The following is a 20846-nucleotide window of genomic DNA, read 5'->3' on the forward strand; positions in this document are numbered from 1 at the left end:
AGGAGCCAGTACGAAGTCGCGCATGCGCAGAAGCGCGCACGTGGCCCCAATGTATCTGCAGCCTCTGTGGGACTACAGTTCCCATGAGGCTTAGGGCCAAAGACCCCAGGTGTCCCCAAGTGGCCAATGAGAGGCCAGGATTCTCAGGCAGGGAGAAAGAGATACTTTTCACGGGCATAGGGCAGCGGCAGTTGGAGCTGGGAGCAGGAAGGGGGAGGCAGGGTGTAGGGAGCAAGAGGCTCCTACACCAGGTAAGGTATCCCCAGGTCCCAGGCAGGACCCAATTCCCTGTTAGGGTAGTGGGTAGGTGGTACTGAGGGACGGCCCCTAAGGTAGGGACCCCGCCCTTAGGTGTGAGTGTGTGTGCAGTCTTGTCAGTGTCACGGCTGTCAGTGCTGTGAGCGCTGACAAGAAGGCACAGTGTGAGTGCAGTGCAGTTGCTGCAGGTTCAGTGTGAGTGCAGTGCGTTGCTGAAGGTTAAGCAGAGAAGCTAGTGAGAGGGTATCCGGGAGGTGAAGGGAGAGGTAGTGTGGGTGCAGGGGGTCAGTGACCTGCCTGCCTAGGACAGTTCTACCCCGCAGGCCCTAGGAGTATTCCCTGAAGTCACCGTAGGTTGCTGTGCTGCAGGGACGCCCTATAGTGGTAGAGAGTATCACCCCTTACTGAATACCAGTTAGGGACAAAGCACAGAGTTGCAGTGGTTGCAGTCATCTGGGACCAGACGGCTGGACACCATGATATCTGGAGGCTACGTGTCGGAGGCGTCTGACCCTTTTTGAAGTTGTTGCCGGTCACTGCTGTGACCGGAAGTTATTATTAAATCAAGTGCACCAACACCGGTCAACAGGCGCTGATCCCGCCTTAGGCGTAACTCTTTAGGGACACTAAGCGAGTGGCTAAAGAACTGAGCCTATACCAATAGTACTATACATGGACATGGCGTGGAGCACGCGGTAGCGGGACAGAGACGGTACTCAATAGGGGCGTGGCTGATCCACTACTGTTATAAGGACGGTACCAGTTATCAGGGTGTTAGGCGTTGCTGCTAAGGTTATGTGTCAGGTTATGTGTTAGGATATGCTGTGTGTGAATTGATATCTGTTATTGCTACGTTGCATTATAGAGTGATAAGGTTACCGTGCATTATTACAGTAAAACTGGTTGCATTCATATGTGTGTTATTGTATTTCTTGCCCAGGGCAATCTCACATCACGGGGATCCTGGGTAAGTGGAGGCGCTGCGCTATAAGTGTTACCCCAGGCTTCCAGCTAGCGGAGGCTCAGATCTCCTGGAGCCACAGGTTGTGTACAATTAACAGTAGTCTCTTTAGGAAGCGTCAGAAAAAGGGCTACATATATATACATACATATATATATTTAGTTAAGCTATGGTGGGTAAAAAAAGTGACAAAAACCCTCCACAGCAAAGCAAATAGCAAATGGCAAATGGATATATATATATATATACACACACACAGTTGTGTATTTCAGCCATTTTGTTGTAGATTTGCTGGTGTGCTTGGGATCATTGTCCTGTTGCATGACCCAATTTCGGCCAAGCTTTAGCTGTCGGACAGATGGCCTCAAATTTGATTGTAGAATACTTTGGTATACAGAGGAGTTCATGGTCGACTCAATGACTGCAAGTTTCCCAGGTCCTGTGGCTGCAAAACAAGCCCAAATCATCACTCCTCCACCACTGTGCTTGACAGTTGGTATGAGGTGTTTGTGCTGATATGCTGTGTTTGGTTTTGCCAAACGTGGCGCTGTGCATTATGGCCAAACATCTCCACTTTGGTCTCGTCTGTCCAAAGGACATTGTTCCAGAAGTCTTGTGGTTTGTTCAGATGCAACTTTGCAAGCCTAAGTCGTGCTGCCATGTTCTTTTTAGAGAGAAGAGGCTTTCCCCTGGCAACCCTTCCAAACAAACCATACTTGTTCAGTCTTTTTCTAATTGTACTGTCATGAACTTTAACATTTAACATGCTAACTGAGGCCTGTAGAGTCTGATATGTAACTCTTGGGTTTTTTGCAATTTTTCTGAGCATTGCACGGTCTGACCTTGGGGTGAATATGCTGAGACGTCCACTCCTGTGAAGATTGGCAACTGTCTTGAATGTTTTCCACTTTTGAATAATCTTTCTCACTGTAGAATGATGGACTTTAGATTGTTTGGAAATGGCCTTATAACCCTACCCAGATTGATGGGCAGCAAACAATTGCTTCTCTAAGATCATTGCTGATGCCTTTCCTCCTTGGCATTGTGTTAACACACCTGAATGCTCCAGACCAGCAAACTGCTAAAACTTCGGCTTTTATAGAGGTGGTCACACTTGCTGATGAACAATTATTCAAAGGCATTTGATTAGCAGCACCTGTCTGCTACTTAGCTTCTTAATTCCTATGGAAGCAGTAAGTGTGTACTTAGTTTATAATACATGGCTTCTCCATTTTGGCTTTATTTTTGTTAAATAAATCATGACACGGTGTAATATGTCATGTGTTGTTGTTCATTTGAGGTTGTACTGTATTTACCTAAATTTAAGACACGCTAAGGAACAGATGATTGTTATTATGTCCTGATATGTAAAACAATAGAATTGAAAGAGGGTGTACTTTCTTTTTCACACAACTGTATATATATATATATATATATATATATATATATATATATATATATATATATATATATATATATTGTCGAACACTGAATATATATATATATATATATATATATATATATATATATATACAGTGTTCGACAATTAATGATAACCACTCGCCCAAGGCGAGTGGATTTAGGCCGCTGGCGAGCCGTTCTGCGGCTCTATGAATTCCCCTGCTCGCGCCAATGTGTGTTTTTAAAAGAGGGTCGACCCTCTCCCCCCCCGTTCCTCCCCCCCCTCCCCGTCGTCTGGTTTGTCTTGTCTGTCCTGTATGTGATGTCCTTGTCCTGTACTGTGGCAGTTACCGTTGCCTGATAAATGATTAAAAAATATTATTGGGGGGAAGTAACACAATGGGATGTGATACAATGTATGTTGATGTGACCCCAATAAAGAAAAATTTGAAGTTGAAAAAATAAAAATAAATCAATAATCCCCATCCCCGATTGGTGTGACGCGGGGAAGAGGGCCGCTGGCAGCTCTGGGTCAGCCCCAACCCCCCCTGCCCCTGATCCCCGCTTGCTGCCCGGGATGGGAGGTAGGCTGGGGGGGTCCCACGGCTGCTGCCCAGGCGCTTCCCCTCCGTCCCACGCTCTGGTAATGGGAGCGGGAAAGCAGGCTGGCAGCCTTGGCGGCAGCCTGCGCACGCGCACGGGGGAGAGGGGGCGGGAGGTAGGCTGGGGGGGTCCCGCAGCTGCTGCCCATGGGCTTCCCCTCCTTCCCACGCTCTGGTAATGGGAGCGGGGAAGCAGGCTGTCAGAAGAGGCGGCAGCCTGCGCACGCGCATGGGGGGGGGGGGGCGGTATTTTTGGGTGATTTGTCGAACACTGATATATATATATATATGTCATATTTAGATTTATTCACTGTCACTATTTTTTTATTTATTATATTAATTCACAATAAGATCTAAGCGCTGTGTTTTGGGATATTGTTTTCATTAAGAGTGAGGGCCGTTGAGTTAAGGTTGCCCATTGGGCATAAAGCACCAGTAAATATATACACAAGTCTCGCCTGGTTTTATTCAAGGGATCCATCTATGATGTACTAGGGGAGGAAGGAGTCAGGCCCAAGCGCAGCACAGCACATATAGACTGTGGAAATAGAGGGGTTACACTAATAAGATACTGCAATGTAACATTGTGGTATGTTATTCTTTTCCTTTTTTTTATGAGTTTCCTTAACACTGTGTTACATTGTACTATGTTAGTAAGAAAAGATGTATGCATTATAGGAGGCCTGTCAAACACAGGACCCGCGGGGCCGGGAATCTTAGTCATGCGGCCCGCTAGCTATGGAAATTTCCTGGCAAGCAGCCTAAAACTGTGCTGAGGCACTGACTGACCTGTCTGTAACTGCAGTGACCGGCAATAGCTAGTGCGACACCAAAGCAGGATTGGGCTTGCTGAGATCGGCGCGGCGATGACTGACAGGCCCTGCTTAGTGTGGAGGGGGTTGGGGGGGCGGGGGAGATCAGAGAGCGGGTTGGTCACAGCACAATGGCTGGGGGAAGGAGCAAGGTGGAGAGCTTTAGCACTGTGCCTTCACCTGCCCTCCTTGAAGTCAATGTCAGGGGAGAGGGGTGCCAGTGTGCCTGAATGTGAGGGAAACTCAAGAAAAAAGAAGTGACATTACATCACTGGAATTATCGTCAGCTTAATGCTGAAAAATAAAGGAAAATATTTTAATGATGGTTAGATGTATTGTAAAAATGTTAGTTAGGTCGTAGGCTACTTTCTTTTTTCCCTTTCGCCCCTCTGATGATTAAGCGGCAAAATATATATATATTTTGAGGATGTGGTTGTTCTTTTCCAGAGTTAGGCTTTCTAACATAAACAAGCTTACAGCATGGTGTTAATAGCCACTTCTTCCTACGTAGACCGCCAGAAGTTTATTTTTTCAACCTGCTTCCACAATCATAATAATTTGATTTAGGTTCATTGGGGGGAATTCATCAAGAAAATACAGACTCATAGTTATTTGACTTACGGCGCTGGCAAATTTTCATGAATTCCTCTCATTATTTAAAAAGAAAACATTACGTTTTTTTTTTTTTTTTTTTACAGATTCAGACATCTGTAATTGCAGAGTTTTATGTTTATTTGGTCATGTGTTTATTTTATACATTGCTTTCAGTTAACATAGTTACAATATCAGAATGCTGTTTGAAATCTATATCTTCCTGGTATTTTCATTTATTCGTAAAGAAATCTAATCAGACATCCCCCCACCCATCACACACACACATGCAGTCTTAACACTTATAGTGACATAATGCAGTATAAAGAAAACATAGGCCTTAGGGATGATGAACAACTTTAATGATTTTTATTCTGTATCGGTTATCATACTGTATGACTTATTTATTATTGGATCCAGTGATTTGCTCTTGGGTATTAGAAAACAACATTTGGCAAACGAGACATGGTCTCGTGGGAGTGATTTTTTTCTGATATTAAAAAGTATTTAATTTAAAATAACATAAAATATATAAATAGAAATACTGAGGTCCATGTTCCCTCTGTTCAGTAAATGCAACTGTGGTTGTCAATGTAAAAAGCGGTTTATTTACGTCTAATTTCTTAAATGTCAAATTTCAGTTGATTTATAGTAATACTGTCTTCCGAAAGTGGTGCTATGATGTGGATAAACTCCAAAACGTTTAGAAATAATCCCCTATCAAATGGATTGCGAAACTTCCCTTTGTCATCCTTGAAGTAAGCATACTTTTTCACGTTGATCCTCTCGTTTGTTGTTATGTTGACAGCTGCCATGTATAGCTGTAGATATATAATGTTATTTTATAAGTAAATGTAAGTTCAAGAGTTACAGTATAATATGAGCTTTCAGATTCACAGCAGCTTGCTTCAGAGATTACAAACACATGAAACAATAACGGCCTTTGGAACTAACGGTATGACTGCCTTTGGAACTAACGGTATGATTGCCTTTGGAACCAACGGTATGACTGCCTTTGGAACCAACGGTATGACTGCCTTTGGAATTATGAATGCCTTTGGAACTATAACGGCCTTTGGAACTTCCGGTATGACTGCCTTTGGAACTTCCGGTATGACTGCCTTTGGAACTACGGTATGACTACCTTTGGAACTACGGTATGACTACCTTTGGAACTAACGGTATGACTGCCTATGGAACTATGACTGCCTTTGGATCTTCCAGTATGACTGCCTTTGGAACCAACGGTATGACTGCCTTTGGAATGATGACTGCCTTTGGAACTATAACGGCCTTTGGAACTTCCGGTATGACTGTCTTTGGAACTAACGGTATGACTGCCTTTAGAACTAACGGTATAACTGCCTTTGGAACTATGACTGCCTTTGGAACCATAAACATATCAGGAAAGACAATAAGAAATACATTTTTTTTAAATAATTAAAATTAATGTCAATAACATAAATTATTAAACATCTGTGTCATTGTCCTTATAATATAAGGTCTGTAAAATAAGTTTGTTCCACAATGCAGTTGCTGACATTGCTTGGGCTGAGGAAACAAAATAAGTTTTTCATCATTATGTGAGTACTTAATTTATTTGTATTTTACTCTTCCCAATAAAACTGTGTTATTCACTGAAATACTTTTTACCTCTACTTTTAACATGTAATTACTGAACACACTGTTTTAGTTTAAATAAGATAAGTGTTGTATGTTGGCAAAACACCAATAGAATAACCTCAATAAACAGTGTTATTCAGTAACTACAATCCTGCATCATGTCAGTGGAGACATGCATAGTAAGTGTAAAATTAGATAAAATATCACAGTAAATGTGCACAAACATTTTTGTGTACAGTATAACTTTTTTTGATCACAGATAAGAGGTCAGCATTGTAGATTAAACCATATGTAATCATTAAATACAGAACTGCTTTGACAAAGTTTTATTAGAATATTATACACCTTCTTTATACTTTGGCTTTTACATGGTAACAAAAGAACTTACATGTTCATATTATGATGAAGTTTCATATATTAGTGATTACTTTTGTCATTTTAAGGGCTCAAAGTTTAAATGTTTAGTGATTATATATTATATAGGAGGCAGCTATTACTATGTAAGATATTTTGTCTGACAATTAAATACTTACACACATTGCAGTCATCAATGCTGAAATAACCATGATGATGGAAAGAAACAGGAACCCAATTCCAATTAAAAAGCTTCGTCCTTCCATATGAAACCAGTCCCAACACAAGTACACCCCAATCGTACAGTTCATGCATATGGTAGCCAGAAATCCCACAAAGTAGGTCCTGCAAGGTAATTATTTAACATTTTACTTTGTACTGCAGAGCAATGAAATCAAACATGTAATTTAATGTAAAGGGAACATGGCACACATAAATAGACACATTTTTCAAATGGTACATACAAACGTACCAAGTAGAGTAAGCAAAGCATTATTAGGAGATGTCAGCAAGAAGGCTGGATTAATCTTTACTCCCTTTCCATGATACCCAAAAGAATCCCAGAAAGATAACCACTGAAGCTGTAACTACGGCTAATTGGTACAGTGGAAGTGCTTCCTTTTCCTCATTACTGCTCCATGCTCTTTTGTATCCCCCCTTTCAACAGATCATCACATTGCCATGAAAAACAAGAGAGGAAGAAGAGATGGAACATGGATTATATTCTGAATTCTCAACTAATGACTGTATCATGTGCTACTGGCTGCCTGTCCCCCATACACAAATACATGATGAAACTGTACCTGTTATGATGTCCCACATCATTATAGATGTAAGGACAATAGTGATCAAAATGAGAAACACAACGATTGGTGACACGACAGTGCTTGGAACGAAATGGCTTCACAAGACGACACGTGTGACACAGCCTGTTCAAGGGGCTTCTGCCATTCATCCAGTCATTCAAATTAACGATCTAAAATAAGACATTACATTTTTTTACTAAGTAACAGTTGTTGTTTTTCTGTCCATGTGATGTTGAACTATGCACCCACACGTATACATGCTTTGTTACATTGCTATCCTCAAAGAGACAGCTAAGGTAGGAAGAACAATTAAATGGAACAATGCCTTGTAGGACCAAAGTATGTGAATGGCAGTGACATGTTTAAGGGATTACATCTTGGTGACTGATGACCTTTTACCAAAATCTAACATCTACAGATGTAGAAAACGTGTTTACACCCGTTAATGCAGGGTAGAGTAAGGAGCGCATTTGTATGTAGACAAGTCCCCATTTTCCTGCCTCCAGTGTGGGGGAGCTGGCAGTTAGTATACCGGAGCTCTGCGAAGGATCGGGAGGTGGGGGCGGCCATTTTAAGTTAGCGCATGCGCAGTATGGTGAGGTGCACATGCACAGTGTTCATAGTGCAACAGTCATCTTAGAGTGGCTCCACAAGACGCCACACAGGACTACAAGTCCCAGGATCCTCAGGTAGGGAGACACCACATGGGGAGTCCCAGGCAATAGGGCTTGAGGAGCAGAGGAAAACCAGGATATCCTCCATGGGCTAGGGACACACGCGTCAGTCGGATGGAAGGCGACAAGAGGGTAGGTCGTGTCCAGGAAGCAGTGCCTCCTGGACTAGAAAAAAATGTGATTAGAAATGCGCAGCTAATAAAACTTCACAGTGTTAAGACACAAATAGTGACTTAAATCAAGAGTGCATACCCATATACCCAATACAGGGAAATAATAAGTATATAATATATACAAAACCGTAATAGGTGAATAGATTAGCGTCTGCAGCCGTATCAATAGAGTGGCTCACACCATCTGCACTAAGAAACAAAAACACAAGAAAACAGCGCAAAAACGCACATAGTGAAGTACATAAAAAAATGTGTATTATCAATAAAAAGGTAAGTAATCTGCGTACATCAGATAAGTTGAATAAAAGCATTGACTGTGATAAACACAGAGGTTACCAGTCAGCAGGTAAGTACACAACAGGAAATAATCTCATAACGATGGTATCGAGGTCGTCACGGCTCGTCAGTGGCGGTGGCCTCTCTCACTAGTGGCACCAAAGATCCGTCTCGGAGCTGAACTTATGAGACTAATCATTTATGAAAGGAATAGTACCTTAAAGGTTTTAGAAAAAGAAATTGATAAAACTATAAATATTCTTGAGCCATTGGTAATCGATAATGATTGTTCAGAAATTGAACATGAACTTAAAGCTAAATTAGAAAATGAGGAAGAAGAAATTCTTAAATTGAAGCACAATTTTTTTTAAAGAGATAAGTCTGATTATTTGAACAATAGACAGAGAGATTGGGCAAAGTACGAAAAAAATGAGGAATGAGGGAGGGTTGTGAGTCATGCTTATGTCCCACCCAGAAGGGAAAAAGGGGCTCCTATCACTCCAGAAATAGACAATATACTGATTCTAAATATCAGAATAGAGGTCAAAATTATAGCTATAGACACAGTGATAATGCCTATAGGAGAGATGAATCTCATGGGAGAGACCAATCTAACTATATACATGAGGGTCAACTTCGTAACCCTAATTATAAGGGCAAAAACTATATTGAAAATTTTAGAAATGAGGATAGATTTAAAACTCATCCCCAAAAAACTAGCAACTATTCTGTTGCTAGAAAAGAGATGACTCCAACGTCTCCTAAACATTCATCTCCTTCTTTTTTTAGAGATGATAAAAACCAGATGGGCACCACCTCTAGAAAAGAAAAAAAGAAAAAAAAGAATATCCCATCAAAGATAATAGAAAACACTCCCCAGGGCAAAAAGAAAAAAGGTCCCAGTCCGACGAGGAACGAGAGGGGGGGGGGGGGGGGGAGGGGGAGGGCGGCAGAATCCAAACGAAGAGAAAGTTATCAAGAAGGGTCACCCCAATAAATAAGGGGATCTTTAACCTCTGTTCCCTAGTGTTAACTAATGAACAAACTAATGTGTTAGGTAAGGGACTTAACTTTTCTAAATCATGTAGGCCCAACTCATTCCAGTTGTTTAGGGATTTACACAAATTTACTAGAAATATGACGCTTAAGAGGCATTTCCTCAAATCACAACATGATTCTACCTCTGATGTTGCGGATGTATCTATTACTACTAACCCTGTGCTGGATGGCTGTAAACACACGCATTTAGAGCTCAATCAAAGTTTTACCCTGCTCACTCAAAAGGTCATCATTTGGATACCTTTTTTAACATACTTAATAATGAGTTCAATTCGCTAGTTAAAGATTACAAAATGGGAGATATCAAACAGAATTTGAGTATTAAAGAAAATGTTGCCTTAAAAACTTTGAAAGAAAATAAGGAGATAATCATAAGGCAAGCGGATAAGGGTGGAGGCGTAGTGCTGCCAAATCGCAGTGACTACGAAAAGGAAGCCCTTAGGCTCTTACAAGATGCCTCTTTCTATAGAAAATTGGATAAAGATCCTACAAAAGATTTCCTTATCCTTTTAAAATTGTTATTGGATGATGCACAATCTAAGTCAGTCATTTCACCTGCTGAGTTTGCTTTTTTTGTATTCAGATAGTCCGAGAATACCAATATTTTACCACATACCCAAAATGCATAAAGCAAGTATTGACCCCCCAGGAAGGCCTATTATATCGGGGATCCAGTCAACTACAAACCTGTCTCAATACGTTGATTTCTTTCTTCAATCAATGGTTGTTAACTTACCGTCATATCTCAAAGATTCCACTGCTGTTTTGAATTTGTGTTGTAATCTTGAATGGAAAGAAACCTATAGATGGGTGACCTGTGACATACAGGCCCTGTATACACACATTCCGCACTTAAAAGGAGAAGAAGGTGTGAGCACCTTCCTTGAAAGTGATCCTTCACTACATTCTCTAAATAGAGATTTCATCCTCCGGTCAATCAATTTCATCTTGAAACACAACTATTTCATGTTTCTCTCAGATTTCTACTTGCAGGTTTGCGGAACAGCAATGGGGACACGCTTTGCCCCCAGTTTCGCAAACCTGTACGTGTGAGAATGGGAGAATCTGTTTATTTGGAGCAATAACTCCTTTAGGGGGAACATTATAGCATGGCATCGTTATATAGATGACGTTCTATGTGTTTGGAACGGGGATGTGGAGTCTGTCAACGAGTTTATATGTCACATAAATAATAATAATTATAACCTGAAATTTACACACACCACTGACTCTACGACAATAGATTTTTTGGATCTTAGACTAATAGCGTCATCTAATGGTGGCGTTGAAACGGAGACCTTTTTCAAGGAGGTTGATATGAACAACCTACTAATGGCAACCAGCAATCATAAACCCTCCTGGATTCGAAACATCCCAGAAGGACAGTTTATGAGATTGAGAAGAAACTGTAGTAACATAGAAGTTTTTGATAAACAGGCAGACAGATTAATACAGAGGTTTGCTGAAAGAGGCTACCCTATGGATCTATTGTCAAAGAACTAACAAGAGTGAGGCTTATGGACCGTGACACACTACTTGTCCCAAGCATTAAGAAAAAGCACACAACAAATGACCAAATGATTGATGTAGCATTTATTACGAATTTTAATTCAACAAATAAAAGTATAGAAAATATAATTTCTAAACACTGGAACATACTTTGTAATTACCCTATTTTAGGGACTAAGCTTGTTAAGAGACCTCGTTTCATTTATAGGAAAGCTAAAAACTTGAAAAACTTATTGGCTCCTAGCGATATTGGACAGGAGTTAAATTGAACTGCTGATTGGCTCACCTCCAAACCTGTAGGTAATCATATTTGTGTAGATGTTCAATCTGTAGATTTCTCCATTCCGATAAAAAACAAATTATCTCTAAAACAACAAAGGAAGTCTTCATTATTGAAGACTTTATTTTATGCACCTCTTCGTATATAGTATATCTCCTAGAATGCTCTTGAGGCTTTCAATATGTTGGTAGAACCAAACGCATGTTGAAGGTACGTATACAAGAGCATATCCGCAATATCAGAAGTGGTTTCACTAAACATAGTGTGTCCCGTCATTTTTCTCAATATCATAATAAAGATCCCTCTTTCCTCACTTTCAAAGGTATTCAGCACATCCCCTGTAGTAGACATGGAGGTGATAGGGTTAAAACCCTTTCTACCCAGGAATCCTTCTGGATACAGTACATAGATTAGATACAATGTCGCCCAAGGGGCTGAATGAAGATATCGATGTGTGGGCCCTTTATTAAGTTGTGCACACTTCCCCTGTGTTTTGTATCTTTTCTAACTAGTACCTTTTTTAATCATGATTTTTCTGTCATTTTAGATTTACTTTACGATTTTTTATTAGGGTCTAATTAGGTTTTATTGTATTTTCATTGTTTATGTATAAGTTTTATGCATCTGAGTTTATTTATATATATTTTTCATCATTTATGTACTATGTCATCCAATTAATGATTATGCTTCACCTGATCTGATTGCCATTGAAGCTCATTCGATTGGATGTTCACGCCTCCTGTGCCAGCCAATGTGTGAGCTTCGTGGGGTATTTAACATCCTCTAAACCATTGAGTGACTATCCCTGAGGAAGTAGCATTGCCGCTACGAAAAGCGTAGGACTGTCACTTTTTAAATATTTTCCTAGCCTGTGATCCCCTTGTGGAACTCAGTGTGTACCGGTATCGAGTCTGACGCTCTGTGTACGCGACGCCCCATGGAGGAGCTTGCGTGACTAACAGTGACGTCATTGACCGGTCCACTACATGCACAGCTTCTACTCAGGCTTTTTACTGCTCTGTGATACACGGGTAATTGGTATATATGGACATTTCGAACTAGTCACCACTGGATGTGACTTGTACACCGAAAGGACTTCTTATCCTCTGTTTCCAGGTATCCATCTGACCGGAACGACACCATCTTGATAGAAGGGACGCCAGCTCCAAGACGGATCTTTGGTGCCTCTAGTGAGAGAGGCCACCGCCACTGACGAGCCGTGACGACCCCGATACCATCGTTAAGTTCATGTTCAATTTCTGAACAATCATTATCGATTATCAATGGCTCAAGAATATTTATAGTTTTATCAATTTCTTTTTCTAAAACCTTTAAGGTACTATTCCTTTCATAAATGATTAGTCTCATAAGTTCAGCTCCGAGACGGATCTTTGGTGCCACTAGTGAGAGAGGCCACTGACACTGACGAGCCGTGACGACCCCGATACCATCGTTATGAGATGATTTCCTGTCGTGTACTTACCTGCTGACTGGTAACCTCTGTTTATCACAGTCAATGCTTTTATTCAACTTATCTGATGTACGCAGATTACTTACCTTTTTATGGATAATACATTTTTTTATGTACTTCACTATGTGCGTTTTTGCGCAGTTTTCTTGTGTTTTTGCGTCTTGGACTAGATCTAGTCTTGCCCCATAGGCCCCAGCTAGGCCCAGAGTCACTTCAGAAAAGTGTTGCAGGGAAGGCCCCAGGTAGGGACGCTCCCATGTTAGTGGCATCAGTGCTGTTGCACCGGTGACCAGATGGCCATGCGGTGTACTGTGGTCTGCGACCAGAACACAGGCCCATACACAGTTTAGGTGAGACCCTCCAGCTGGAGCTCGCACCATGAGATGGATCTGGACGCATAAGGAGTGAGGGGATTAGTGTCGGATGCCCCACATCGTGGGACCTGACTGACCCTTTGTACCTGGGTACAGGAGTGCCCAGGGAGGTATATAAGTGCACCAACAATTCACACAGGGGTTAGCGCTACCTCCCTCTTTGGGTGGGACTATTCTATGGACACCAGGTGTTTAGGTGCCTAGGGCATCGTCAGTACTTTGGGGGGACCACACCAGGGTGTCGGGTATTGTGTTCCGTATTACATTGGGATATTGTATTGTGGGTGTGTTTATTGTTATAGTGTGTTATAGTAAAGAAGTTATATTATACTCTGTGTATTGTGGTTATTGAGTCCTATGTGGGACCAGCCCGCTCTGATGGGATCCCTCATAGGTGGAGGCGCTGCACCGAACGGAAAGAGAGAGGTCACCCCAAGCTCCCAGAAGTGGAGGCTTAGGGCTCCTGCGCACCAACAGGTACAGCAGCACGCGTAGTTCCCTTAGTCCTAGGGAAAGGGGGCTACATGTAGATATAAATCGTAGTCTAGTGCTGTGTTAATGGTTTGACAGTGTTCATTAAGGAAAAGGGTATTAGAAAAAACTTGTCAAAATTCGATTTGCAGATTTTCCACCAAAATCCAAAGGCAGCTTGGGCACTACAACATTCAGATGGATCATCCTAATCCGCCATCGGATCGGTTCCGCCCAAATTTTGTAAATCTGCCATTGAATTTTGTATTAAATCCATTTGTGGATTTTTCAAAATTCATTTCACCCAAACCCTGAAATATAGGGTTTCAAGCAGAGAGAGAAGTGTTCCAAGCACTATGTATATGAAGAAGAAGATACTGGCATCAGGTCCAACAGGATCAGGACCCACAACCTCTCCTATTCTGGGCAGCAGCACTAGCAGTGTGAGCTAATTCAGCTGCTGGGGTGCTCCCCTGTCACAGCATACTTTTGTGCTCCACTGCTCTATTACTCTGTCTCTCTCTCATCCACAAACACATTGGTTTAAAAAAAAAATCCAAATCCCCCCCCCCAAAAAATGGATCTGCCTTTTGGAGACAGATCCGCAAATGAAGAGAACTTGCAAATTTGCGGCGGATTCGTGTTTCTGCGGAAATGTTGCCCATCTCTAATCACCACAACAGAAACGCAAAAAATATGTACTGTATAAAGAATAGTTTAAAAAAACAAAAACAAATTGAAAGAGTGTATTGCGTCAATAAATCAATTTGTCACCTAAAATCATGTGTTGTATGTCATTATTCATGTCCTTACATTTGGCGCACGTTTTATTCTTCTTTGTATGGTGTGCGTCACAAATGCATTAAGAATAGTTGTGTCTACTTGTCTTTTAACCCAAGAAAAGCTTTGCAGAGCTAAAAAAAAAAATGCAGCTCAACTCTGGGGGACCCCTAGGTTCCCATCAAGTAAAAAGAGGGGTTAGTTATGGGGAGTTGTTGCTTTAATCATTAGCTACTACTGGATAAGAATATACTTGCAAATTACTAAACAGTGTCCCTTAAGTCAAGAAGTAAATGCACCCCACTCAAACATTTTAAGCAACAACATATATTATTAAAAAACAGTAGTTGTATTCAACCAATGTCATAACCAGAGAAATATGTTCTCCTGACCTCAAAGACAGAATACCTGCTTAACAGCATAATTATACTCCTCTGTGTTTTGAGGAAGGAAACCAGGGCCCATCAGGGAAGCTTTTAAGAAGAAAATCCACATCAGTGCATTGCTAAGCAGGAACATGATATGCAATTCCCACAGAGCATAATATGAAACGGGTACGATCTGTTCAACGGAAAGGGAAAAAAACAAAACAAAACTGTTCAATCAGCAATACCCACAAACAGATCTATTACACACAAAAAAATGAACTGACTCACTATTACATAATCAAGCATGGTCATTTATGCCAGGCTAAATATGGAAGTGGTTCAAGTGTAAATAAATACAGCTACAGTATGTTTCATATGGTTACGTCTATCATAGCTCCTTCATTTGGTAAAGGAGGAAGCCCGGCTGCCTGGTTTCTTTTTTATCATTTTTCTTTACAGGATGGGACCAAACGGGTACCGGTGCTAAACTGCGTTTTTTTCCCCCCAGCTCTGAGGTTTCCCTGGTTTCTGAGATACTTACTGGTAAGGGTACCAGCATTTTAGTCCCCAGCAGGGGAAACAAAATGGGGGATAAAAAAAAATATAAACAGAAAATCTCCTGCATGATGCAAGCCAATAGGAAGCAGCAAAGTCATCCGTTGCGGCTTCCTATTTGCCCGCGACGTGGGAAATGCAAAAACCAGGAAGTAATGCAGGTATTTGTTTTTATCAGTAAGTATCTCGGGGACTGGGAAGACAAACACAGTTCAGCTCCGGAGACCCCTTCATTCTTATCTGTTAAAAAGTTTTTAACTTTCACAGAATTATGAAAAAGCACCAAAACTGCTGTTAAAATTCCCCAAATTTTGTTTCTCTTTACTTACTAGTCTTAATCCAACTTTTTTTTTTATTACTTACATTTTTATTGATCTTTTTTCCCCAAAATTAAAGAAAAGGGGCACATAAAAAAAGAAATAGGAGGGGGGGGGAGGGTACATTGATACATATACTTTGGTAATATCACAATAGGGGGAGGAGGAAGGAGGGAGGGGGACAGCATTTGTACATGTACTGTATAGTATAGAAAACAACAGTTTAAATACATCATAAATCATGCCGTTCAGAATTTTTTTGTCTAAATATGGGGATATTCCTGCATGACGGAAACAAGGGGCCCAAGTCTCCGAAAATTGCGAGGTGGAGCCATTCAGGAAAGCGGAAAGTTTTTCCATATAATCCAACTTTTACAGATGCAATCCCTAATAGTATGTTTTGACATTTTCTTTCGCCTTTTAAAACTGTTTCTCTCTCTGCACAGTGATTCTCACATTTGTATTTTACGTTAAAATGCTCCATACATACCGGCATCTCTTTTATGTACTGTAACTTTTGGGAAAGAAATAAAATATATGATTGGCTGCCACATCTTCCTTCAATACATATTAATACATGTACATAATAAATATTACACATTAATCACAATCACTAGATACTTCTAAACAGGGACATGTATTAAATTGCTCAACATTTTACATATCCAGATACATTAAAATCTGCTCGTCATGAAATATTTAGCAATCAATAATGTCCACTAGGGTACTTTTATATTGTCCAAAGCGGCCGATCAGGCCATTTCTGGCCAAAATTCGACATTGAAGTCAATGAGGCATTTCTGCATAAAATAGCCCAATTGGCCACTTTGGATAAAATAGAATAAGCCCCTAAATTTGGCACCAAAGAAAATGCTGTATATACACATTCGTGTTCTGTGGTACTTTATAAATCCAAGTATGGATTATAGAATGACAATTGTGGAAACATTCTGCTCCATAGCTGTTATTGTCTATTAATGAGTACCATACTTGCTGAATTTGTGCTGGTAACAGGCCATACATTTTTTATATTAAGTAATTTCTCAAGCTAATGAGAAGAAAAATGAACAGAATGGCCAGGGTATCCACAAAAGTTTCCAGCTTTCGTTAAGAGTGCAATCCCACGGAACCGGACAGAAAACACACTGTTATAAAGAATTTAACAGTCCGACTGGCTTCCCTGAACAAATCTAATATTACTAATAGCAAATATTTGGCTTTTGGGGGGGGGGGAATGTATTACAAATTGCATTTGTTAGGTGCCCCTGAATGGGCGAGTGCTTGTCAATGAAATGTTTTCTTTACACTTATCCCAACCCTGCCCTTTACTCAGAATCAAGAAAGATAAGGGAGGGGCAGAGAGGGGGCTTTGTCTGTGTAAACTCTTGTGAATACACACAGGGACATCACACATGGGTGTGATTTCCTATGGCTACTCCCCTAAGTCTCAGTTCACCATATTTACAAACTAACTTACGTTTTTGTATTAAAAAATATGTATAGGTATCAGTTTTATTTAAAGAAAAATACATCCTTAAACCTTTGGGAGCCTCAGGACGTAGCAACTATGCTATGGGGTCTGGCACTCCAGTGGCCCCCTCATGACATAGTAGCTATGTGGTCGTTTTGCTAGAGATCATCACGTTCGAAACAATCTGCACTGATCAGGAACGAAAGGGAAATGACTCCTCCCCTTCAGTTCCGTCATCAGTGACAGAGTGATCGGAGTGCCAGAGGTGCACTCACTGGGCTAAGCATGTAACTGGCATTATTTCACTTTGATCCTAGGTGCAATCGCTCCTTTCATTGAGTTCAATAGTGTATGTCTGTGAAACAGATTGCAAGGGATTCATAGCTGCAACACAATGGCTGAATCATGGGACAAGTATGGGAGCAAATAACTATGTTAGGACACCCTGAGGTCAGGTATAAAAATCCTTATCAATTACTTCCTGTGGAGCTTCTGCGTGTTCTCCTGCAGCCTCCCCAGCCCCTTGTTTTTAGGAACCGCCTGACCTTTGGGGCCTGGACTGCCATCACACCCTCCTATAGTTTGAAGCTCTCAAAATGTGTTACATTGTCTGTCTTCAAGAAAACAGCATTTGTTTCTACCTTACCTTATAAAAATAAGTTGGGTAACCCCACAGGAATAAAGTGCCATAAAAGAATAGGATGGGCCCTTTTGATTTACCGGGACGACCAAACACCAATGCACTGCAAAGAAAGACACAAACCAGACTGAATTATTATACAATTATAAAGCTGTTGTGTAAGCTGAATGGTTCTATACCAATAAACCATTATTCTTTTCTGGATTCAAATGAGAGCAATCCAGTGGTTACTATGTGTTGGAACTAAGGGATATTGAGTTCCATATTTTCTTTGTTTACAAACCCAGAGAACCGGTAGCTTTTTATTCATACATTTCCAATTCCACTCTGTTTTAAAAAAGGGATTTATTTTAGAAAGACTACCCCACTTTCTCTTTTTACAACATTTTGTTTAAAGCAACAATCCAGATTACGCAAGTTTTTTTTTTTCAACTCTTTTTTTTCCTTCAGTATTCGTACCGGGTGGGGTTACTCAGCAGCTGGACCGTCCGTGCCTTTTTAGCTACAGGAACTATAAGATATTTACAAAATAGAAAGTCAGTCAGCACCACTAATGAATCTACAGTATATTAAGACCAAATCGAAATGGCGCACGCGGGCAAGAGGATCGCCCAAATCTTAGCAAAGTACACAATAGAAAAGACACCCACAGCACTCCATACAAAACACTGTCAGCCACACAAATGATGTTCAAATTGCTTTAATTCTCCATGGTGAACATACTGTACACCAAGCATGTCAAACTCAAAGGCTAACACGGGCCAAATAAACAAGGTTTAAGTTTAGGTGGGCCGTAAAAAAACAAAAACTTAAATTTTCATAGAAACTTAGGTTTATTTCAAAAAGTACAGTATAAAAAAAGAACGATAAAATTAATGTTTTTTTCCTGACACTTGGCATCCCCGATTCTCTCTCTCCCTCTCTCTGACTGACTCACTCTCTCTCTCTGACTGACTCTCACTCTCTCTCTGACTGACTCTCACTCTCTCTGACTGACTCTCACTCTCTCTCTCTGACTGACTCTCACTCACTCTCTCTGACTGACTCTCACTCACTCTCTCTCACTCTCTCTGACTGACTCTCACTCTCTCTGACTGACTCTCTCTCTCTCTGACTCTCTCTCTCTCTCTGACTCTCTCTCTCTCTGACTGACTCGCTCTCTGACAGACTCTCTCTGACAGACTCTCTCTGACAGACTCTCTCTCTGACAGACTCGCTCTCTCTGTATAGTGGTAAAGTGAACACAGGCGCAAACAAATAAAAAGTGGACACTTATAATAAGTGACTAATCAAAAACTTAAATAAGTGAAAAATGTGATAACATTTAAGTAAATACAGTTTCACCCCCTGCTCTGGAACCCACTGGAAGGGGTAGTCTTCACTCTTCCCCCACAGTAACAGCAAAACACACAAAATCCACGGGGAGCATGGGGAGGAAACAAAAATAAATTTAAGTGCAGCAAAAATGACAATGTGAAAAAAGCCTTCAATTGACTTGGCTCTAATGAATTGACTACTTACAAGATATAAGAGTCAAAAAGGCAGGGTTGACTCAAACGGTCAGAGGTAAGTGGATGATGCAGTTGTCATCAAAGTGGATCAGGTCCCCAGGATCACGCACCCCAATGTAGAGAGAAAAACTGGCATAGCGCAGATCACTCAAGATAAAAATAGCTTTATAACAATAAAATATTATACTCACATTCTAACAATAAAAAACGGGCATATCACACTGCATTAGTGTAGGAAGATTTTAGCCAGCTGGCTCACCGTCCCACAACGTTCCCCCACTCCTCCGCCTCCGGTCAGCTGTTTAAACTGCGCCGACTGGCGTGTGACGTCACTTCCGGTTTCGTCGCTCGGTGAGGGCTGGATCCTCCTGCAACTCCTCTGCTGTATGCTCCTCTCTGAATAAGACTCCCACTCTACGCGTTTCGAAAGCGACTGCTTTCTTCCTCAGGACACAGTCGCTTTCGAAACGCGTAGAGTGGGAGTCTTATTCAGAGAGGAGCATACAGCAGAGGAGTTGCAGGAGGATCCAGCCCTCACCGAGCAACGTAACCGGAAGTGACGTCACACGGCCAGTCGGCGCAGTCTAAACAGCTGACCGGAGGCTGAGGCGGAGGAGTGGGGGAATGTTGCGGGACGGTGAGCCAGCTGGCTAAAATCTTCCTACACTAATGCAGTGTGATATGCCCGTTTTTTATTGTTAGAATGTGAATATAATATTTTATTGTTATAAAGCTATTTTTATCTTGAGTGATCTGCGCTATGCCAGTTTTTCTCTCTACATTGGGGTGCGTGATCCTGGGGACCTGATCCACTTTGATGACAACTGCATCATCCACTTACCTCTGACCGTTTGAGTCAACCCTGCCTTTTTGACTCTTACATCTTGTAAGTAGTCAATTCATTAGAGCCAAGTCAATTGAAGGCTTTTTTCACATTGTCATTTTTGCTGCACTTAAATTTATTTTTGTTTCCTCCCCATGCTCCCTGTGGATTTTGAGACTCTCTCTCTCTGACTGCCTCTCTCTGACTGACTCTGTGACTGACTCTCTCTCTCTCTGACTGACTCCCTCTCTCTGACTGACTCTCTCTCTCTGACTGACTCTCTCTCTCTGACTCTCTCTCTGACAGACTCTCTCTCTCTCTGACAGACTCATTCTCTCTCTGACTCTCTCTCTGACTCTCTCCCTCTGACTCTCTCCCTCGGACTCTTTGACTCTGACTCTCTCCCTCTCTCAGACACACTCTCCCTCGGATCGCAGTATCCTGGCGGCAAACGGGGACTTACACCGTAACTCTTTCAGTTCCAGAGGCAGTCCCAGAGTGGCGAGAGAGTGCCCTTAAAGCACTCATTCTGATTTACTTTTCGGGAGAATGTGAGTGTGTCCATCCCCCTTGAATCTAATCATTTGTGCATTAAAACTGTATTATGCTATGTACTCCTCTGTTTTTTAAGAGAGAGTCACGCGTGATCAGACCATCTTTATGCGAGTGATTTTTTCACTTAACCA

At 41.3% G+C, this 20846-nt stretch overlaps 1 protein-coding gene across 3 annotated transcripts in view; it reads right to left on the minus strand.

The window, feature by feature from the left end:
- Positions 1-5210: 5210 nt before the first annotated feature.
- Positions 5211-20846, minus strand: part of LOC142503430 (uncharacterized) — a 48662-nt gene continuing 33026 nt past the window's right edge. Inside the window, exons 6-11 of one of the 3 annotated variants that reach the window (XM_075615588.1) lie at positions 17833-17929; positions 16206-16229; positions 14884-15036; positions 7406-7578; positions 6782-6947; positions 5211-5446 (exon numbers count right to left, since the gene is read on the minus strand). In XM_075615588.1, coding sequence (XP_075471703.1) covers positions 5249-5446; positions 6782-6947; positions 7406-7578; positions 14884-15036; positions 16206-16229; positions 17833-17929 — 811 coding nt within the window. In that variant the 3' untranslated portion in view covers positions 5211-5248. Of the gene's footprint in view, positions 5447-6781; positions 6948-7074; positions 7260-7405; positions 7579-14883; positions 15037-16205; positions 16230-17832; positions 17930-20846 lie in introns of those variants that run through there. The other 2 variants (XR_012804019.1, XM_075615598.1) reach the window with 2 other exon arrangements.

The sequence above is a fragment of the Ascaphus truei genome, chromosome 1 (assembly GCF_040206685.1).
Source record: "Ascaphus truei isolate aAscTru1 chromosome 1, aAscTru1.hap1, whole genome shotgun sequence".
Taxonomy (NCBI): Eukaryota; Metazoa; Chordata; class Amphibia; order Anura; family Ascaphidae; genus Ascaphus; species Ascaphus truei.